The 17,044-nt window shown below is 38.6% G+C and overlaps 1 protein-coding gene across 1 annotated transcript in view; it reads left to right on the top strand.

Moving 5' to 3' along the window:
* Positions 1 to 17,044, top strand: part of ADAM22 (ADAM metallopeptidase domain 22) — a 140,434-nt gene that overhangs the window by 77,001 nt on the left and 46,389 nt on the right. Inside the window, 7 exon segments of the mRNA XM_030007955.2 lie at positions 3,767 to 3,830; positions 4,480 to 4,549; positions 9,300 to 9,370; positions 10,659 to 10,733; positions 13,389 to 13,460; positions 14,491 to 14,657; positions 16,559 to 16,643. Coding sequence (XP_029863815.2) covers positions 3,767 to 3,830; positions 4,480 to 4,549; positions 9,300 to 9,370; positions 10,659 to 10,733; positions 13,389 to 13,460; positions 14,491 to 14,657; positions 16,559 to 16,643 — 604 coding nt within the window.

The following is a 17,044-nucleotide window of genomic DNA, read 5'->3' as shown; positions in this document are numbered from 1 at the left end:
GGCTTAGCTGATAGAAATCTTCTTCACCTTATTGTCTGTCTCCAACTATTCTGTAGTTTTGGTATCAGCCATATAAGCACACATATTTAAGTAGTGTCTTTCTTTCATGTTTGTATATTCTTTGTTAGGAAGGGGGAGAATACATGCAGAAGACTCGTCATCCTTGCACGTGTCTGATTTACAGCTGTGTTTATCTCTTTTACAATAAAGGTTGAGCAGCTCAAGAAACCTGAGCCCAGTTTCAGTATGGACAGTGAGCCTAAAAATAGTAGCATCCTAATGCATCCTGAGCCACTGCATGGATTCCATTAGCAGTAATCCATTAGGTCTTGGCCCCTGCTAACTCCTAGGAGAAAAAGCAGAAAGCAAGGAGACCCTGCATGTGTCCTTTCCTGCCCTCCTTTTGTGGGTTTGTTCTTAAGACTGACCCTCCTGCTGCTCTGTATTCCTAAATTGCCTGATATTCAGATTGGTCCCTTCCAACACAGTTATGTGATGAAAGATGCATTTTTTCCCTGTATAATTCAGATCTCTGTTGAGAGGTATCTTTTTTTTTTTTTCTTTTCCTTTTTCTGATACAATAAAGTTTCAGCAGAGTTCTCCTTCACACAAGATGCAATATGAAGCTTACCATAGCAGGCTGGTAATTCCGGCATCTAGCATGAGAAACTAATGTTTTCCTGAGCTGTATTAAACTCACATTCTCTGACACTGCATTTCCATCATTACAACTAGCTCCTCCACAGTTGATTTTAAATGCTAAGTAATTACTAGAAACGCACACCAGCAATCAGAGCTCCTTAGCGCCAACCACAGTTTGGAGTGTCTCGCTGGAATAAGGGAAGCTGGGGAGAGTTATCTTCTACTAAGGTCTGCTGGGCAGGAGCTTTGCTTTCGTGAATTTTAGGAAATGCCTAAGACCAAACAGATGCCTCTAAAAGAATAACAAGCTTCATATTCCCAAAGTTCTTGCTAATCTCCTCTCTTACTTACTAGTACCCCTAGATCTTGGCCAGTAACAACAGAATTTTTCATACGTGTGAGAAAATATTGTATTTTTTTAATCATAAATTATGAGTTGTTCTGTTGGTAATGTCTATGTTGTGGTCTTCCTTTTATTAGTTAAATTAGTCGGATGACTGGCTGGCCGAATACTTAAAATTATTAATTTCTTCTCTTCTTAATTACTTTGCTAATGAAAAATGTATCTCTGCAACCTTAACTCTGAGTGAGCCATTTTGTTTGGATTTTTTTGTTTGTTTGTTTTCTGTGGGACATGCAGTAACTACAGTTTCCTATGAGTTAACACAAAAAACTTTGAATGCAAAACACACTGGTTGCTGGGATATAAATAAGCTATAGTCAGGCACGACTTCCAGTCCTGTGTTTCAAGGCCAGTCGCACTGACACCAGGTTGGTCTATGATTTTGCTGCCCACTGGTGGTGAATATAAAAACTGCTGTTTTTACTGCAAATTAGACTTTCACGACTACAAATTTGTTTGTTTGAAGAATATACATAATCAAAATTCAGGTTTTTTAAATGGCCCGTGTTTTGCTCTTGCTTTCTCTCTAACACATCCATGAGCGTGTGATTTGTTCACAGAGCACTGGACTATTGAAGTTGGTTGGAAGAGAGCCATGAACGCTTTGAGTGGGCAAGTAAGATCTGTAGGTCAGCCGTGACTATTATTCTTGGCACTGTTGAGTGACTCGATCAGAGGTCAGTGCTGCTGGGTGCAACAGTCGCATGAGAAGCCATTTGCTGATAGCGCTTCATCTTGCAGACTGTACTTAAGTAAAATTGCAATTAGAGGGAAGGAAGTCTTGCCTGATTAAGAGCTGCAGGATGTTCCCAAATCTCATCTTATTCCCAGGCAAAGATTCAACAGGTGCTAGAATATTTATCTCAAGCTCTGTTCTAAAGAATAGGCACAGGTAATTTGAAAGGTGAAACAGCTTTAAATTGTAGATATACTTGTGATCACACTTGATGTATGTTATATAGTCAGTTACTCAAGCTACTTCTGTGAATGCTACATGGTTAACCCCGTAAGTGAATGATATTAAGAGAAGTATGCTCATCAATAGCTGTAATGGTTTACAAGCTTAATATATGCTTATATTTCTTAATTGTCAGGAAAAGAATGACAATATTTTACTGACTGGATCTGGTCCTGTGCAGAACCAGAATCAATTTTGCTGATTGAAAAAAAAAAAAAAAGCTGCATAAGAAAAAAGAAAAGTATCTGGTTTTGTTGTTTATATTGTTGTTTATAATTCTGGTGGGGTTTTTTTGGTGCCTAAAAGTTTGCTAAAGAGTAATCTAAATAAATAAATAATCTTGCTTTCATGCTGCTGTTGTGTACTGTGTGCCAAGTTTGAACTTAGAGCTCATATTTATGGCCAAGCTTAAAGCCCTTAGTAGTGGCACTTTGAAAGGGACATGCTGATACAGCCTAATCCCAACCATGCGTATATGCCAGTGCAACAAAGGCAAAATTATTTAAAAAAAAATGCTGATTTGGTTGAAGATCAGAACGGTAGTGATATGAGAAATGCCCTTTGGTTTTATGATCTTACAGGGTAATGTCTGTATCAACACTGTATTTTAAGGTGCAATTCAACCACACTTGTGCATCCTGTATTATGTTAAAGACTAAACCTCAGTACACCCTTTGCCTAAGTAAACTTAAGGTAACTCTTAATAGAAAACATCCTTGCAGGAATGGACCTCACCTTTGCTGTACATTCGAGTGGTAATGCAAAAGCATCTGGTGTTACTGTCACAGACTATCTTCATCCATTTAGAGAGCCTTAACAGTTCAGTTGTTCTTCAGTTAGAGTTGAACTGTGTGTTGGAATTTAATATGGAAAATTGGTGATTGTCTGTGGGCAAGCAAAGTGACAGATTTTCCAAGATACATAGCGGTGTGCTTATCATGAATGACATTCAAATTTCTGTGGTTGAGATTTTATGCCATTAAGAAAGAGACCATGAGTACTTTGCCAGAGCCATGGGTATGGCAAAATGCTTGGTCCTCCTGTATCTCTTTTCACCACAGCCCGTTGGAAGCCTGTCTGATGGGGTTTCCTATGTCATTATCATGAACATCATATAATGTCCATATTGATATGATAATGCATATAGCCATTAATGTTTCCTGGAAATATAAACTTAAACTAACTTAATTTAAAAAGAAAAGACCATCTGTCATAATTATTATTGTTGAAATGCCCCAAACAGCTCTCTATGCCCAAAAGAGCCCGTTATGCCCTTTGTACTTGGTACTATATGTAATTACTGAGGAAAGAGTTAATCAAAACCATTAAAACCTAAGGATCAATTCAATTCAATAATATTTTTATTTGGGGAAAAGCTGTGCGCCTGTTCCAAATACACGTGTTCCTAAAGACAGGTCCCTTATTTATCTGTCGCAAGTAGATCTCTCTTGCATGGGAGTGGGGGCTCTGAACTGAATTTTCAGTTGGCTAAATTAGCCAATTTTTGTGGTGTTTATATGTGTTGTAGAGAAGCTTTGGGGAAGAAAGAAGAGTCTATATCACCATGGGAGAGAATATTTTTCTTTCTGAGGCGAAGAGACAAAAGAGTGACTCAGAATTACGTTCAGTTCCTGAAACCATTTTTAACTGCTTCCTTTTCTAAATATTTAAATTTTTAAAATCTATGAACTTCTTAAACTTACTTCCATTTTGCACTAGTATTTCTTTATTAAATCAGTATTTACATTTCCTGCTCTTGACAGTGGGATGTTCTATGATGGAAATCATACTTACCTTATTGAGCCAGATGAAAACTACACTTCAGATGTAAGTAGAACTTACAGTAGTCCTTCTGTGTTGTTTGTTGAATACAGACATTCATGGGTACAGGGTAGGCATAAGGCTCTGGGACCAAAGGGTCATCCCCTCATTCCCAACTCATTTACCTCATATGTGAGTCCCCATCATCACAGACAAAAGTAGACCTCCAAAAATTATGCAGTGGTATGTGTATAGGTGTGTGCTCTGTAACACTTGGATGTAGAGCAGTGCAGTGCTAGAGGGTGATGAGGGTCCCTTGGAGCCAGCAGGAGAAGCCTGTGAGTGCCCTGTGCCCTTCTCTGGCACTTTCCACTCTGGATTCATTACATCCCTCTCCTCCTGGTTTGGCCTGGACTCCAGCTTAGCAGCTCCTGTGACTCTTATTGATGTTCCCTGGGCAGCTCTCTTAAGCCTAGCTCTAAGCGTGCTCAGCCACTCCACTCGATGTACTCAGATATTTCAAATAAAAGATGATTAACTGTGGCATGAGTGATCACATCACAGTTGGAAAGAGTGTAGAGTAATGGTGCCTTGCAACTTGCATGTTTACTAGTGTAGGTGTTGGATAACGAGGACCTTTGGAACTGTCTATTTAATGCTCATGAGATGGATTAGTTTATCCAGGTTTAATACATGCAATTATTTACTATTTCAGGATGACTTCCATTTCCACTCTGTTTACAAATCCAAGTTGTTTGAGTTTCCTTCGAATGACCTGCCATCTGGTATGATTTTTTAATATTCATGACTTATTGATTTGTTTTAGTCTAAGGCCAAAGTTTTTAATCATATTTGATAGATAATATTCTGATAGTATAATGTTCATTTGTATATCTCTTCTTTTTCCCGATTAAATAAGAAAACACTAAAAAAAAAAAAAGAATCTGAAACACTGAAAGCACTGGGAAAAAAACCTGAAGGATGATGAATTAAACCTCTCCTAGACCTTCATGTTGTGATGTATGTTTCTCTTAACAAGTCATGCGGTCTATGTACTGCATTATATACTAGTAGTTATAGACAGAAAGGACTGAGGTAGCCTGAAGATGATGAAAATAAATGCCACGTTGTCAGTAGTTGATAACTCTTCATGGACTTTTCATATTTTGAGATACAGGGTAAGTACCATGGTGTGAGCATAAGCCTGGGAGACAAGACCTTGCCAAATATTGTTGCTGTTCAGTGACTCTCTCATCTCCAGTCCATTCAGCATCTTTCACAGTACTGGCTGTAGTGCTGGTCATGCATTTCAGTACAAATAAATTTGGAGGCAGAAGTGGTTTCAAGTGTTTGTAGTGATGAATCTCCACAAACAGTTTATATTGTGTGTGGAAGGAGAAGAGGTTTTTAAAAAAATGACTTTTTGTCTGAGAAGTTGGCTTGTTAATTGAAATGAAAATTGCAGTATTTATGGCATATCCCCGTTCTATCAAGGTTTTGCGAGTTTTACAGATGCGTTTTCTTACTCTGCAAAATATATCCTAGAGAAATAAAACTGTCCTTCATAGACACTGTCATTTTGGTAGAAACCACCTCTAGACTAATTTCTTCAGGAGAGTTACAGATGTCCAGTCATCTTGCTACAAACTATTTGTCCTATGCTAACAGTTAGTTCTGGGATTTTACGGTGCTCGGTACTGCACATAGATAGGTCCTTCTCTGGAGCACAGTGTGTGCGGGTTTGCTAGTTGTTAAGCAAAGTAGAGTAATTCAGAGAGTTAATGAGAAAAAACAAGGGAAATTGCTACAATTGGGTCATCTTGATTTCAATTCTGAAGAAGGAATCTTTCTAAGTCTAAAGAAAACAGTATCCGAGCTTGGTGCCTCACGTCCTCTGATGATGATTGCCCAGGTGAGGTGGAGGAGGCATTGGGATGGAGGGGCAGCACAAAAGGCTTGTGCAGTGCAGGGTGTCGACATCTGTATCATGAAGCTTCCTATGTACATGCACCTTAGACACATACCATGGTTACTCCCTGTAGTGTAATAAGAACAATTTATTCAGTATAAGGCCACATAATAAAGTGCATCTTTTAATCACACTTTCTTGAGGATAAGTCCCTTGAAAGGTTGGAAATAATGCAACCACTGCTGAATTTAAAATAAATCTATCTCAGGTTGTTAAAGTAGGAGACTGCTAGAGGTGGTACTTGGTAGATATCTATCAGCTGTCTTATAAGATTTCTTAATAGTGAAGTTCTGTGTTTTCAAGATTTTGGAATGCAATTATTTTCTGCTTTTAAAATTATGAAAAGGAATTCATTGCAAGTATAATTCACCAGTTTCACCTCCGCCAAAGCTTCTTGATTTTCAAAAAAACTGTCAAAATAGGGCTTCAGTTTTTTTTTCACAAAAATCCAGATATGCTTGTACAGTTTTGATTTTACTGCAGATAAGAAGTAAATAGTTGCTGGCTTTGCTGTACAAAGCCCAGTATGTGACATAACGGAAGATGTTGCCTTTAGATGGAGTTAGAATCACAAGACTGTAGAAAAGGTTGAAAAAGAGATTTAATTGTTGAGTGCTAGTGGTCTTAATTGTACAAATATTTGTAATGTGGATAAGAGGTATGAGGTGCTAATCTTCTATCACTTTATGTTTAGGATCCCATATATGGAGAAATAAACTTTAACTCACAGTCTGCTCTTCCACATACCCATACCTGTTTTTGTAAAACTGTTTGGAAAGGTATTTCTGAGGTTTGTAGTGAAAGTTTCTGTAGATGTAATAGATTATATCCTTATTAGGAATTCCACCATTTTTCTTTGCCTGTGATTATTTAATTTATCTCTGTCTTTAAGTCATCCTCCATGCATAACCATAGCTCCAGAGGATGAGAGCAGTCCGCACCACCTTCTGCTTCCCTATGCTTTTCCCTGTGCCCACAGGAGCTCTATCACTCATCCCCCAACCTGCTGCACACTCTGCCCCACCTTCTCCTTCACTCCTTGCACAAGCTGCCCCACCAGTGTCGCTACTTGGCACTGCCTCTTCCCTGCCAGTCTGGAGAATGCTGACTGTTGTCTTGACTTTTCCTTTTTTTTTGTTTTGTTTTCTTTGAACAGTATTTGCAATTAATTGCTAATAGTATTGTTGTCATTGTTTTTTTTGTTTTTTTTTTTTTTTTAACTACTACAGCAGAATCATTAGTAGCAAGCACTGTGCTAGGTTATGTCATCAGTATTTCTTATATTCCTTATTACTCTCATAATTTACCAATTTGCCCAGCCTAAGGAGATCTTCCTTGATGTCAAGATTTTCTTCTTATTTTTAAGAGTCTGTGTGTAAGCTAAGATTTTCACTCAGTACTGCGTTAGGAATAGATTGGATGTATCATCAGCTTCAATATTGATGTTAGAAAGAAAAAAAAAAAGAATCAAGTAACAGCAATTACTCAACATCAGTCATAGTAAAAGGTCTTTTCCAACCTAAATGATTCTATGAATCCTCATTACGCTTTTTCAAGGTAATATATTCCCATCAAAATTTCTGCCAGGCTTTCTCAGCTATCTACATTTCCTGTGATTTTGCTGGTCATGTTCTTTTGCCTGAGGGTCCCCGGCTGGAAATGTACCCTGCCTGAATTCATCCAGTTTGTGAATTATAGTGCAGTGTTAATGTGTGTTAATGTGTTAACATTAATGGCTGCATCATTCCCCTCTAGAGATGACTGACTTCCGATGGTGGGTAAAACGATCACGTTTGCTGGTAAAGTTACCTGAGACCTTATATACATATTGTAAATTACTATTTTATTGATTGAAAAGTTGTATTTTTATCAGTTTCATTAACCATGATATAAAACCTAAAACGACAGGTTGAGAGCCAGTTATGTGGCACTAGAACACAAACTAAATTAATCAACATATGTGAAGCATAATCAAAACCAAATTTTCAAGATTTAGTTTCTCATCATTGAGAGCTCTGTAGATTGCAGGTCTTTAAGCAATAAATAGGGACCCTTGGGTATGATTTAATTTATTTTAGGTCCTTTTTGTAAAGAAAATCCTCAAATGCACTGGTGTAACCATGAAAACATTTTTAATCAAAGGGCCTATGGTTGTCCAGGCCCCTCCATAAAAAGATATCTGCAAACTTCACATGCCAAAATGACAGTATAATCCCCAAGATTTAGCCACGACAATACCAGTTAGTCATGCTTTGCTTTCCCTGTTTATCAGTAACTAGCCACTCCTGGTTAAGATTAGCACTTACCCTGGTAATGTTTTGTCAGATGGGCAATTCAGCTTCCTGTCTGAAGGTTTTGCTGATATGGCAGCCCTGTCAAATTGCTATTTGATCCTATTTAATCCTACTGTTGAACCTCTTGGAGAAATTGCACAGTTAATGTACAGCAGGTGGGAGGTGGAGCTGTGAGAAACTTTCCTGTTTTACCAGCAAAACTGAACTATTCAGGATTTTGTAACACAACCAAAAGTTGTGTACAAAGGTATGTGGACTGGAATTCCCTTAATTTACACAGCTGGTGTAGTAATGTCTATCTCCTCCTCTGCACGACTGGTAAAATTGCTCCAGAATACTGAAAGCGGTTTTCAATTCCTGGAGACTGAAAGGATGTCCAATGCTGCAGGAAGCACAAAGGAGGGAAAAAGTCATAGTACAAAATAAGCGACTGCAAACATTTAATTTATGTGTCTCAAAACAAGATCTTCTTGGGGTTATGTGAATAGTAAACAAGTTTATACAAGATAAAGAGATTTCTGTTGTGTAGGGAAAAGTGAGGCAGGGACTATGAATCTAAAATTAAAGGTGGAAAAATACTTCTTGGACATTTAAAAGGGTGAGAGCAAGTATTGTCTTCTGTTTAGTTTATAATGTGTCCCTTTCCATGAGTGGCTAGTAATAGATTTGGTGAAAGGGATTTGGCAAAAGAATAAACTACTTGGCTTATGATTAGAGGTTTAAGAAATTAAAGACACAGTGGGATTAGCAGGGAGGAATATGGTATTGATAGTGAGCATTGCCAAATTCTCATAAGGTTTCTCCCAATTCTAACATATTTTACTTTGTGAATATAATCATCTTAAACATTAATTCTGCCTTCCGTGCTCTTCTTACTAATTTAGGTAGCTATTGCAAGAGCTCTGTGAATGTCTGCTGAATTCCTGAAAATGTGATTCACTCCATGAAAGCACTGTGCTAATAATATTACATTACCAATGTTGGTGAAGTTTTGGCGTAGAACATCTGCTCTGCTTTCTGAAGTGTGACACCCACAGATCATCTGTTTCAGCAGACCTAGGTTATCACTAGTAGAGTTTTTAATAAGGACCCTGTTACTGGGAAGCATCTGTAATGTTGCCTCCTTGCTAGCTGGAAACATGAAAAAATGAGTTGTTACCGCATCTGATGTGTGGAAGAATGCCATACTACTGTCATGTGGCATCAGGGTCACCAATTGTTTGGCTATATTCCTGTAAACATTCAATGTATTTGCCTGTGTTTTCTGCTTAGAGTTCTGGCAAACGAATACTACATCCCAGAAGTTTGTTGTAAAGCCAAGACACAAAAGAAGTAAAAGGCAGGTATGTGCCAATATGGTCATTTACAAGTAATATGCCATCAAGTTTGTTTTGTGTCTGCTGAAGTAATTTGTCCTGATGGAGTCCTGCTGCTGCTGCTGGTTTGGCATGAGGTCTCTATACCAATACAGCTATTACAAAAAGAGGTATGTAATGTTGACAAAACATTGTTGGGTTCTCTTGGACTTTGCCTACCTGAAGAGTTATAAAATTGTTAAACACCGCTAAATTGCAAATAAAAAAGTAGCTAAAATATTTTCTCTCATTTTGAGTATAGAGTTTTATCAGAAACTCCCAATGAATGAAACATTTACAGATATTTTTTGTGTTGCGATGGTGACAAGTAGCTACTTTATCTCACTTGACTTTGATTTTAAATAAATATTCTAAACTGAGAGTTCATTCCCTGTTTATTGAAGTGGAGGAGCCACTAAGTGCAGGTGTTTGCGTGTACCCTGGAAAGATAGCAGCAATTCTTTGCATTTTAGGAATGGAGCTCAAATGATGGTACAGGTCAAAACAAAGCCAGGTTGGGGGGCTGAACAGTGCAGGCAAAAATGAAATACTGAGACCACTGGGAGGGAAAGATGACTTTAACATCTCTAACTAATGCAAGCCTCTCAGAGGCAAAAGAGAAGTGAGAAAAACATTGGAGAAATTCCAGAAGTTGTTCTTGAGGGTCTTACTTTATATCAGCTGGTTTGCTGCCTTTCTGTAAACTAGCCATTACTCTGCATTTTTAAATCATAACGATGTAATAACTCTCCTGGAAAACCCAGGAAAACAAGGACACCATGAAGAAGCACAGTCATAAATGTTTGTAAATGCCAAGTAAGCGTAACACAGAGGTGAGTACTGCGTTCACTGTGTGAATCGAGCAGTGTGCGAATAAATAATAGAATTGTTACAGAGATTTTTCATAAAGAATGCAGGAGGGATTCCTTTCTCTTTTTTTTCCTTTTGGAAAAAAAAGTTTATAGCTGACACAAGCCATTTTTAGAGATATAGGCCCTACTGAGGATTCTCTTTCTTTAAAAAAAGCTAAACTTGGGATTAGGTGGGTCAAAAGACTTGATTTCATCGTTTAAGTTCATATGAATCTCCTGGTGGAGGTGGAAGTATTTTCTGAAATGATGCAACTAAGCACCAGAAGTTTCATCAATATCTGAGACCAGAGTTAAGACAATAGAAAAAATGTATGCATGAGAAGTTTGGTTTCTGAAGCCATTTCTAATTACCAGTTACACTCTTTCTGTACTCTTAGACTCTTATAGTTGTATGCTCTCTGTAGGTTCGTCAGATTCCACGTAAAATTGAAGAGGAAACAAAATACATTGAGTTAATGATTGTAAATGATCATCTAATGGTAAGACTGACACACTTCACCATCTTACAGCTATTATTAACATCAAATTGTCTTAATTGGTCCATAAAGTATAACAATAATGAACAATATATGGCCAGGATAAATTCAGTATGCCCTTAAAAGAAGAGATTATGGTCTCATTAACCATTGATGAAGTTGCTTCTGAATTTTGGCAAGGTAATTTCACCAAGAATGCAACCAGGCCTAAGTATCAGAAAGAAGGGTCATAAATTAAAGCTTTGTGTCAGAAAGTAATGAATGTCAGTGTGACTTAAGCTGATGATTTTCTTTCTGGCTTTCTTGAGCACTTATCTTAGTTGTAGCCACTCAGCAATCAATAATGCAGTTATTACAGTTGTGTAGCAGCTGTTGACGATGGGGAGATTAATAGTGACTAGATTTTTTTGATACATCCAAATCAATATAGAGAAAATTATTTTGTTAAGCTTGTATACTTTCTCTGGGAGAACCTAAATAGGCTCTTTAAAGTAGTGGAAAGAGACATAATAAAGATTAGTGTACTGAAGGAAAAACCAGGCTCATTCAAGTGGGAAAAGGCAGAGATTTATGTCAGTGAAGATGATTAACAATTAATGAAAGGAATATCAAAGGAAATAGTGAATTCTCCATCACTCACAGTCTTCAATCCAGAAAGTGTATTTCTGGAAGATGTGGTGGTGTCAAACGCAAACAATAGGATTCGATCTTGAAGTAACTGGATAAAATTCAGAGACTGGTGGTTCCCCTCTGACTGGTGACATGAGTTGATTTTATGGTCCTTTATGGCTTTAAAATCAAAATATATCTATACATTTTATCTACCCTTTCTGTAATGTGCAGCTTCTCTCAAGCAATACCCAAATTGGCAAAACCAGACATCAGAGTGTACAAGGAGTGTGCCACTGTCCTTGGACAGCATACTCCTCCATCAGCTCAGTTTGGTTAGCGTAGCAATAAATTCCTGGATTAAAATGGACAATACTGGATGCAGAATTCCCTAAATTGGTGTCACTGGATTTGATCCTGAAGACCTGAAGCCACAGGTTTCCCCTTGGGATCTTATCTGTCTGGGCTGATTTCCCCCAAGGACAATCTTTCCTAATTTTGGTTAATTAAAGCTACTGTGAGAGTCAGTCTCCTTAGGAGTTTATTCTCTGAAGCAAATGCCAATGAATGTCTATGGTCGAAGAAGCTGAACAATTTCCTCCTGGGCGAAGGAAGTGTCGTATGCCCTGGGCTCCTCCCTTTCCCCACGGCCTGGGCTTGCGTGCGTCTGTATTTGGATTACTCTCTATGCGTGCACTCGATGCGGCACTCTGGGTGCACTCAGCATGGAGCTGACACCCCACTGAGTCAGAGCCGTTTTCACTGTTCACCCTCCCCAGGTGCTTCCAGAGGGAGCAATGAACCTTGTGCTTCTTCCTCTGGTCCGTGGAGCCGGCTGCATCCCGCCAGCCCCCTTGGGCCACTCACCTCTGCGAGGGGTGCAGTGCCCTCCTGTCTGCCCTCTCAGCTGCTCATCCAACCATTGCTTCCAGTCGGGGAGTAAAGCTTTTAAAATGCAAACATTGAAATGGGCTTATAAATTAGTATACTAAAACATTTCTGCAGGCCTCCAGTGTCTCTAAGCATCCTAAAGTTTGAGGTTTAGTTGCAAATAGAGACTTGAGTAGTATACTTATTTTGCTTCATTCCTATGCTTCATTTTCCATTTATTTTGTAACTTTTTCATTTAATCCTTTCTGCTATTTTTAGCTTCACAGTCCTGTCCTCCTGTTTTTTTAGTAAGTGTATCTTTCCAATTTTTGGTGGGTTTTCCCCCATTCCTGCTTGAAAACTTGTCTTTCCCACCCCCTAGCTGCTGGGTACTTCTTACCCACTGAAAGATCATAACTTCCAGAAAATATGGACAACTTTCACTCTAAAATCGAGCATCATGGGGCACAAGATGGTTAAACATTTCTGAAAATCTTGGCCCATTTGTCCCAAATTCTTCTAAGATACTTGTGACTTTCATACCCATTGTGCTCATTTATAAGTGTTTTTTTCTGCAAATAGGAGTATCTGGACAGCTATCTTCAGTGTCATCTTTATAGCACTGTATTACAGATTCCAGTAAAGGTGCTATTGCAGTCTGATTGCTAAAGTGATTTGAACCAGTTGCTGTGGCATTATGGGAGTGTGAAATTGTACATGAAGAAATCCAGAAGACAGCTTGAGAGAGGGAACTGGAAAAAAAATAGGAAGTCTGATAGACTCTTGGGATAACACCTCTAAAGGAGTCTCAACTATGGAAGTTGTGTTGCTAATTTCTATATTGGCATTTGGAATTAACTTTAAAATTGCCAATAATAAAGATAATGAAGAGAGTAACAGTATGTTCCTGTTCCTAATAGCATTTTTCAGTAAAGATTTTAGAGTACTTTCCAAACAGGAATTAATACATCCTCACAACAGCTGTTTTAAAGTATATCAGTAATGTGCATTTCTGAGCAATTTTCTACTATCGCTTATTAATATTACATTCAGCACAGGAGACCAAACCTTGCACAGGGGTTTTACTGTTGATGTAGTTGCTTTTTACTTCGTGGTTTTTTGGAAATGAAGCTTATTTTTCTGGTCTGTATATGTAACTTACCTCTGTTTGTTTCGCAGTGTAAAAAGCACCGCTTGTCAGTCGGCCATACAAACAGCTATGCTAAATCAGTTGTGAACATGGCAGATTTAGTAAGTATCACTCAACTAAATGTTCTTTTACGTGTGAGATGAGTCATATGATTCTCCTGCTGATAGATGCAGGAGTTTTCAGTTCGTGGTATACCTAACAATAACATATGTGAAGATCACAAATTTTCATCTAGAACCAGAGTCAGCCACCTATATAGCCTTTGTCTAACATAAAGCATTAAGAGATTCTTTTGTGGCTTCAAACATTTAAGTATCCTGCTGGATCAATCCCTTGAGTCTGAGTTTTAAAGAGCACCTTAGATATGACAATTTTTAATACAGGATCCCTATGTTGACAACCTGAAACCCAAAAGACAATCTGAAATTAGAATGCAGTAAAATTTCTCCAGAAAAAAGTGCCTTTGAGTAAATGAATTAGAATAGGTACGTGCAGGTGAATTATGTGGATTATATTTGTGATGCTAAATCAGATGACCTGCTGGCTCTTGCACCTCACCCCAGAAAAGTATTACTAGAAAAAGAAAAATGCAGTTCCCACTTTTGCAAGTATTTGGTTTGGAGTATTAACCCCCAGCATTGAAAGGATGGCCCTTTTTTTCGTGATTCAGCCAGCATGAGGTTAAATAGTCCTGTAGAGGTGTATAACAGTGAAAACTGTAGTTTTATAGATCACTATTTGGTATAAGAGAGCCCTCATGTGTCACTGGGGTGAGCTGGATGTTATAAAAGATCCACTAATTCCAAATCTTTGAACTATTTGGAACAGTTCTGTAGTAATTTTTCAAAAATCCCATTTCCCTTCTCTGCATTTCTGCCTGTGTAGGACCTGCAAGGGATCTTTTTGCAGCCTGAGAGAGCCGATTGAAGAATTAGGCCTAAAATTTAGATTTTACTTTGTTTTCATGTTTGTTGGTTTTAAGGGCGATAAAATCACCTGGGAGAACGTAAAGTGTGCTAGACAAGCTAAATACTTAGTTACATAAAAATGCAAGCTATTACAAAAAAAGGGGTAAAACTCACCTTTATTCTATTTGACATAATATATTTGTTCATTCTGTTAATGTACTAGATATATAAGGAACAACTTAACACCAGGATAGTATTGGTTGCCATGGAAACCTGGGCTACTGATAACAAGTTCACCATATCTGAAAACCCCTTGGTGACCCTACGTGAGTTTATGAAATATAGGAGGGATTTTATCAGAGAGAAAAGTGACGCAGTTCACCTTTTTTCGTACGTAACCTCATGTGATGTTTTATTACTGGGCTTTTTTCTTTCCTTGGGGGTTGCTTATCACAAGTGGCTGATGCATCTCCTTTCTGTTTTGTGTGTAATCCACAATAATTCAGAAAATAATGTTTCTGATGGGGAGGTGGGAAAAAGTTAATGTACAAACTGCCTGCCGGTGCAACTAGAGGTTTGACTCATTTTAGTTTTAACGTACTAAGCCTGAGCTGCATGCACTGTAATCCTTGGTTATTCTGTGCAATTACCTACTCTGCAAGTGCAGCTACCTGGAAAGTAATGCATGGTTCCACCTTGAAGGTTGGCTTCTTCGGCAGTAGAGCACAGACAGCCCTGTTGTATTATTTAAAAGGAGAACATTGGTTTTGAAACCAATGAGGTTTCCTGCTTAAAAAGCACTGTGGCCTGCTTTACTTTGTTGAATGACCCGCATGCTGCAGGATTACTGAAGTGTTTCAGATCCTTGAAACAGTTTGTTCTCCAGAGTGACATGTGCTACAAGAAGAATAAGCTGGGAGGAATGTTATTTTCTCTAAATATCTTAATTGTTTTGGAAATAAGATTGATGTAATAAAATATATCTATGAAAATAGAAGAGAGGTTCATGGCTGAGTTTTTTGATGCACATGAGGCAGGCTAGATGAATTGTTCTGTTGGAGCCCTTATCCCTCTCTGCTGACTGTTATAGGAGCCTATGTGAATAAACTTAACCTAAACACCTCACTTTAACATGACTCTGGTAGGGTGCCAAGATCCCCAGTATCTACCCTCTCAGAATTTTTGCACGTGCTTAATTACTGTCATTGACTTCTTCCATGAAGAGACCTAGTAAGATCTGCAAGTGGTGCTCGCAGATTTTGGTTTCTCCGTGTCTCAGTTCTTCATCTGTAAAATGGGAATCAGGTTTTCCCACATCCTTTGTGTATCTTCTCTGGTGATATTGTAAGGTCTTTGCGGAAAGTCTTGTTCTTATGAATGTTTGTGGTTTGGCTAGAACAAAGAGGGCCCTATTTGCCCTGTGACTGGGACTCGGGATACCACTGTAATGCTAATTCCAGTGCTATCCATAGCACCACCACCAATGGTGTTTGAGGTATAGCATTCATAGATCGTTTAGAAATATAAGTTTCTGAAATTGTGTCTGTGAGTGAGACATGGCTAAGTTGGGAGGCGAGGTTAGCTGGTGTGATGGTACAGTGGTTACAAATGAACATCCACCTTCAGCACAGTTGGACCATTGTATTGTTTGTTGATGTTTTTCTGTTTTCCTTTGAAAAAAACAATTTGCCACAGCTCGGATGGATTAGTACTCTGAAGTGGAGCAGAGTATATTTTGTCTCCAGTTACTGGCAGTCATTCATGCTGACGTGGTCAAAGAGATGATTAGATTTAGGCTCAGAGTGCATCTGTCCCTTGGATGAGATCGGCTGCAATTCCATGGAGTTTTCACCTACCTCTGCATCAGGGAGCTGTTAATGCAACTCCCTTTGAGTTTTACCACATCAGCATTGCCCAGCCAGACATGTGTATTTGCTAGTCCCCCATGCATTGGCAGTGTGGTGGCCTCTTGTGTGCTCTGTCTGTAGCACGTGCAGCAGAAGTCACTTGCTGCAGTAGTATGTCAGCAAACAAAAGGCTGGTGAGATTCAGGTGGTTTGGCAAAATAGTCCCCTCCTTATGATTTCTTATATTAGGTAGTCTGAGAAGGAGGAGGGAAGATGGTATAACTTTTCTGGAGATAATTTGTCATGTAAGGTTTGTGAGTCATTTTCTGTTTTTCCCATTTTGTTTTTGTATAGTTTGCAGTCAGGGTAAATACTGGGATAGATAGGTGCAAAACTCATGGACTGAGCAGGGTAAACTTTCTTTTCTTTTCCTTTTTGTCAAAGGGGGAGTCGCTTTCAGAGCAGTCGAAGTGGTGTAGCCCACACTGGTGGAATCTGCTCCTTGCTTAAAGGCGGAGGTGTGAATGAGGTAGGTGGGGGATACTGGTGTGAGCAAAAAGTGGTGAAAATTTATCTGCGCAGAATTTATCAGCGCAGTTGTGTTCCCCAAAATATCTTGCTGCTTGTTTGCTGATGCAGAGTTTTATGGCAGCTCTATGCAGGGATGTTTCAATGAAGAGTGATGAGTGAATAAAGTCAGATACGGATTCAGATACACTTTTCAGCAGATTCTGCAATATCCCGTCATTCATACTTGCAGCCACAATGGCTAGAAAGAAACAGACTTTATCTTACTTAACTTGTCCATAAGCCAGCATTTAGTTTTCCTCACTTGTCCATTATCTAGCTGCTCTGAAGTAAGAACTTATAAGACTGTGCATCTGATTTTGCCTTTTATTGCCTTGAAATGAGAAAAGCTTCACTTGTATC

The sequence above is a fragment of the Aquila chrysaetos genome, chromosome 3, assembly GCF_900496995.4.
Source record: "Aquila chrysaetos chrysaetos chromosome 3, bAquChr1.4, whole genome shotgun sequence".
NCBI lineage: Eukaryota > Metazoa > Chordata > Aves > Accipitriformes > Accipitridae > Aquila > Aquila chrysaetos.
This window is presented reverse-complemented; position numbering and strand designations above follow the sequence as displayed.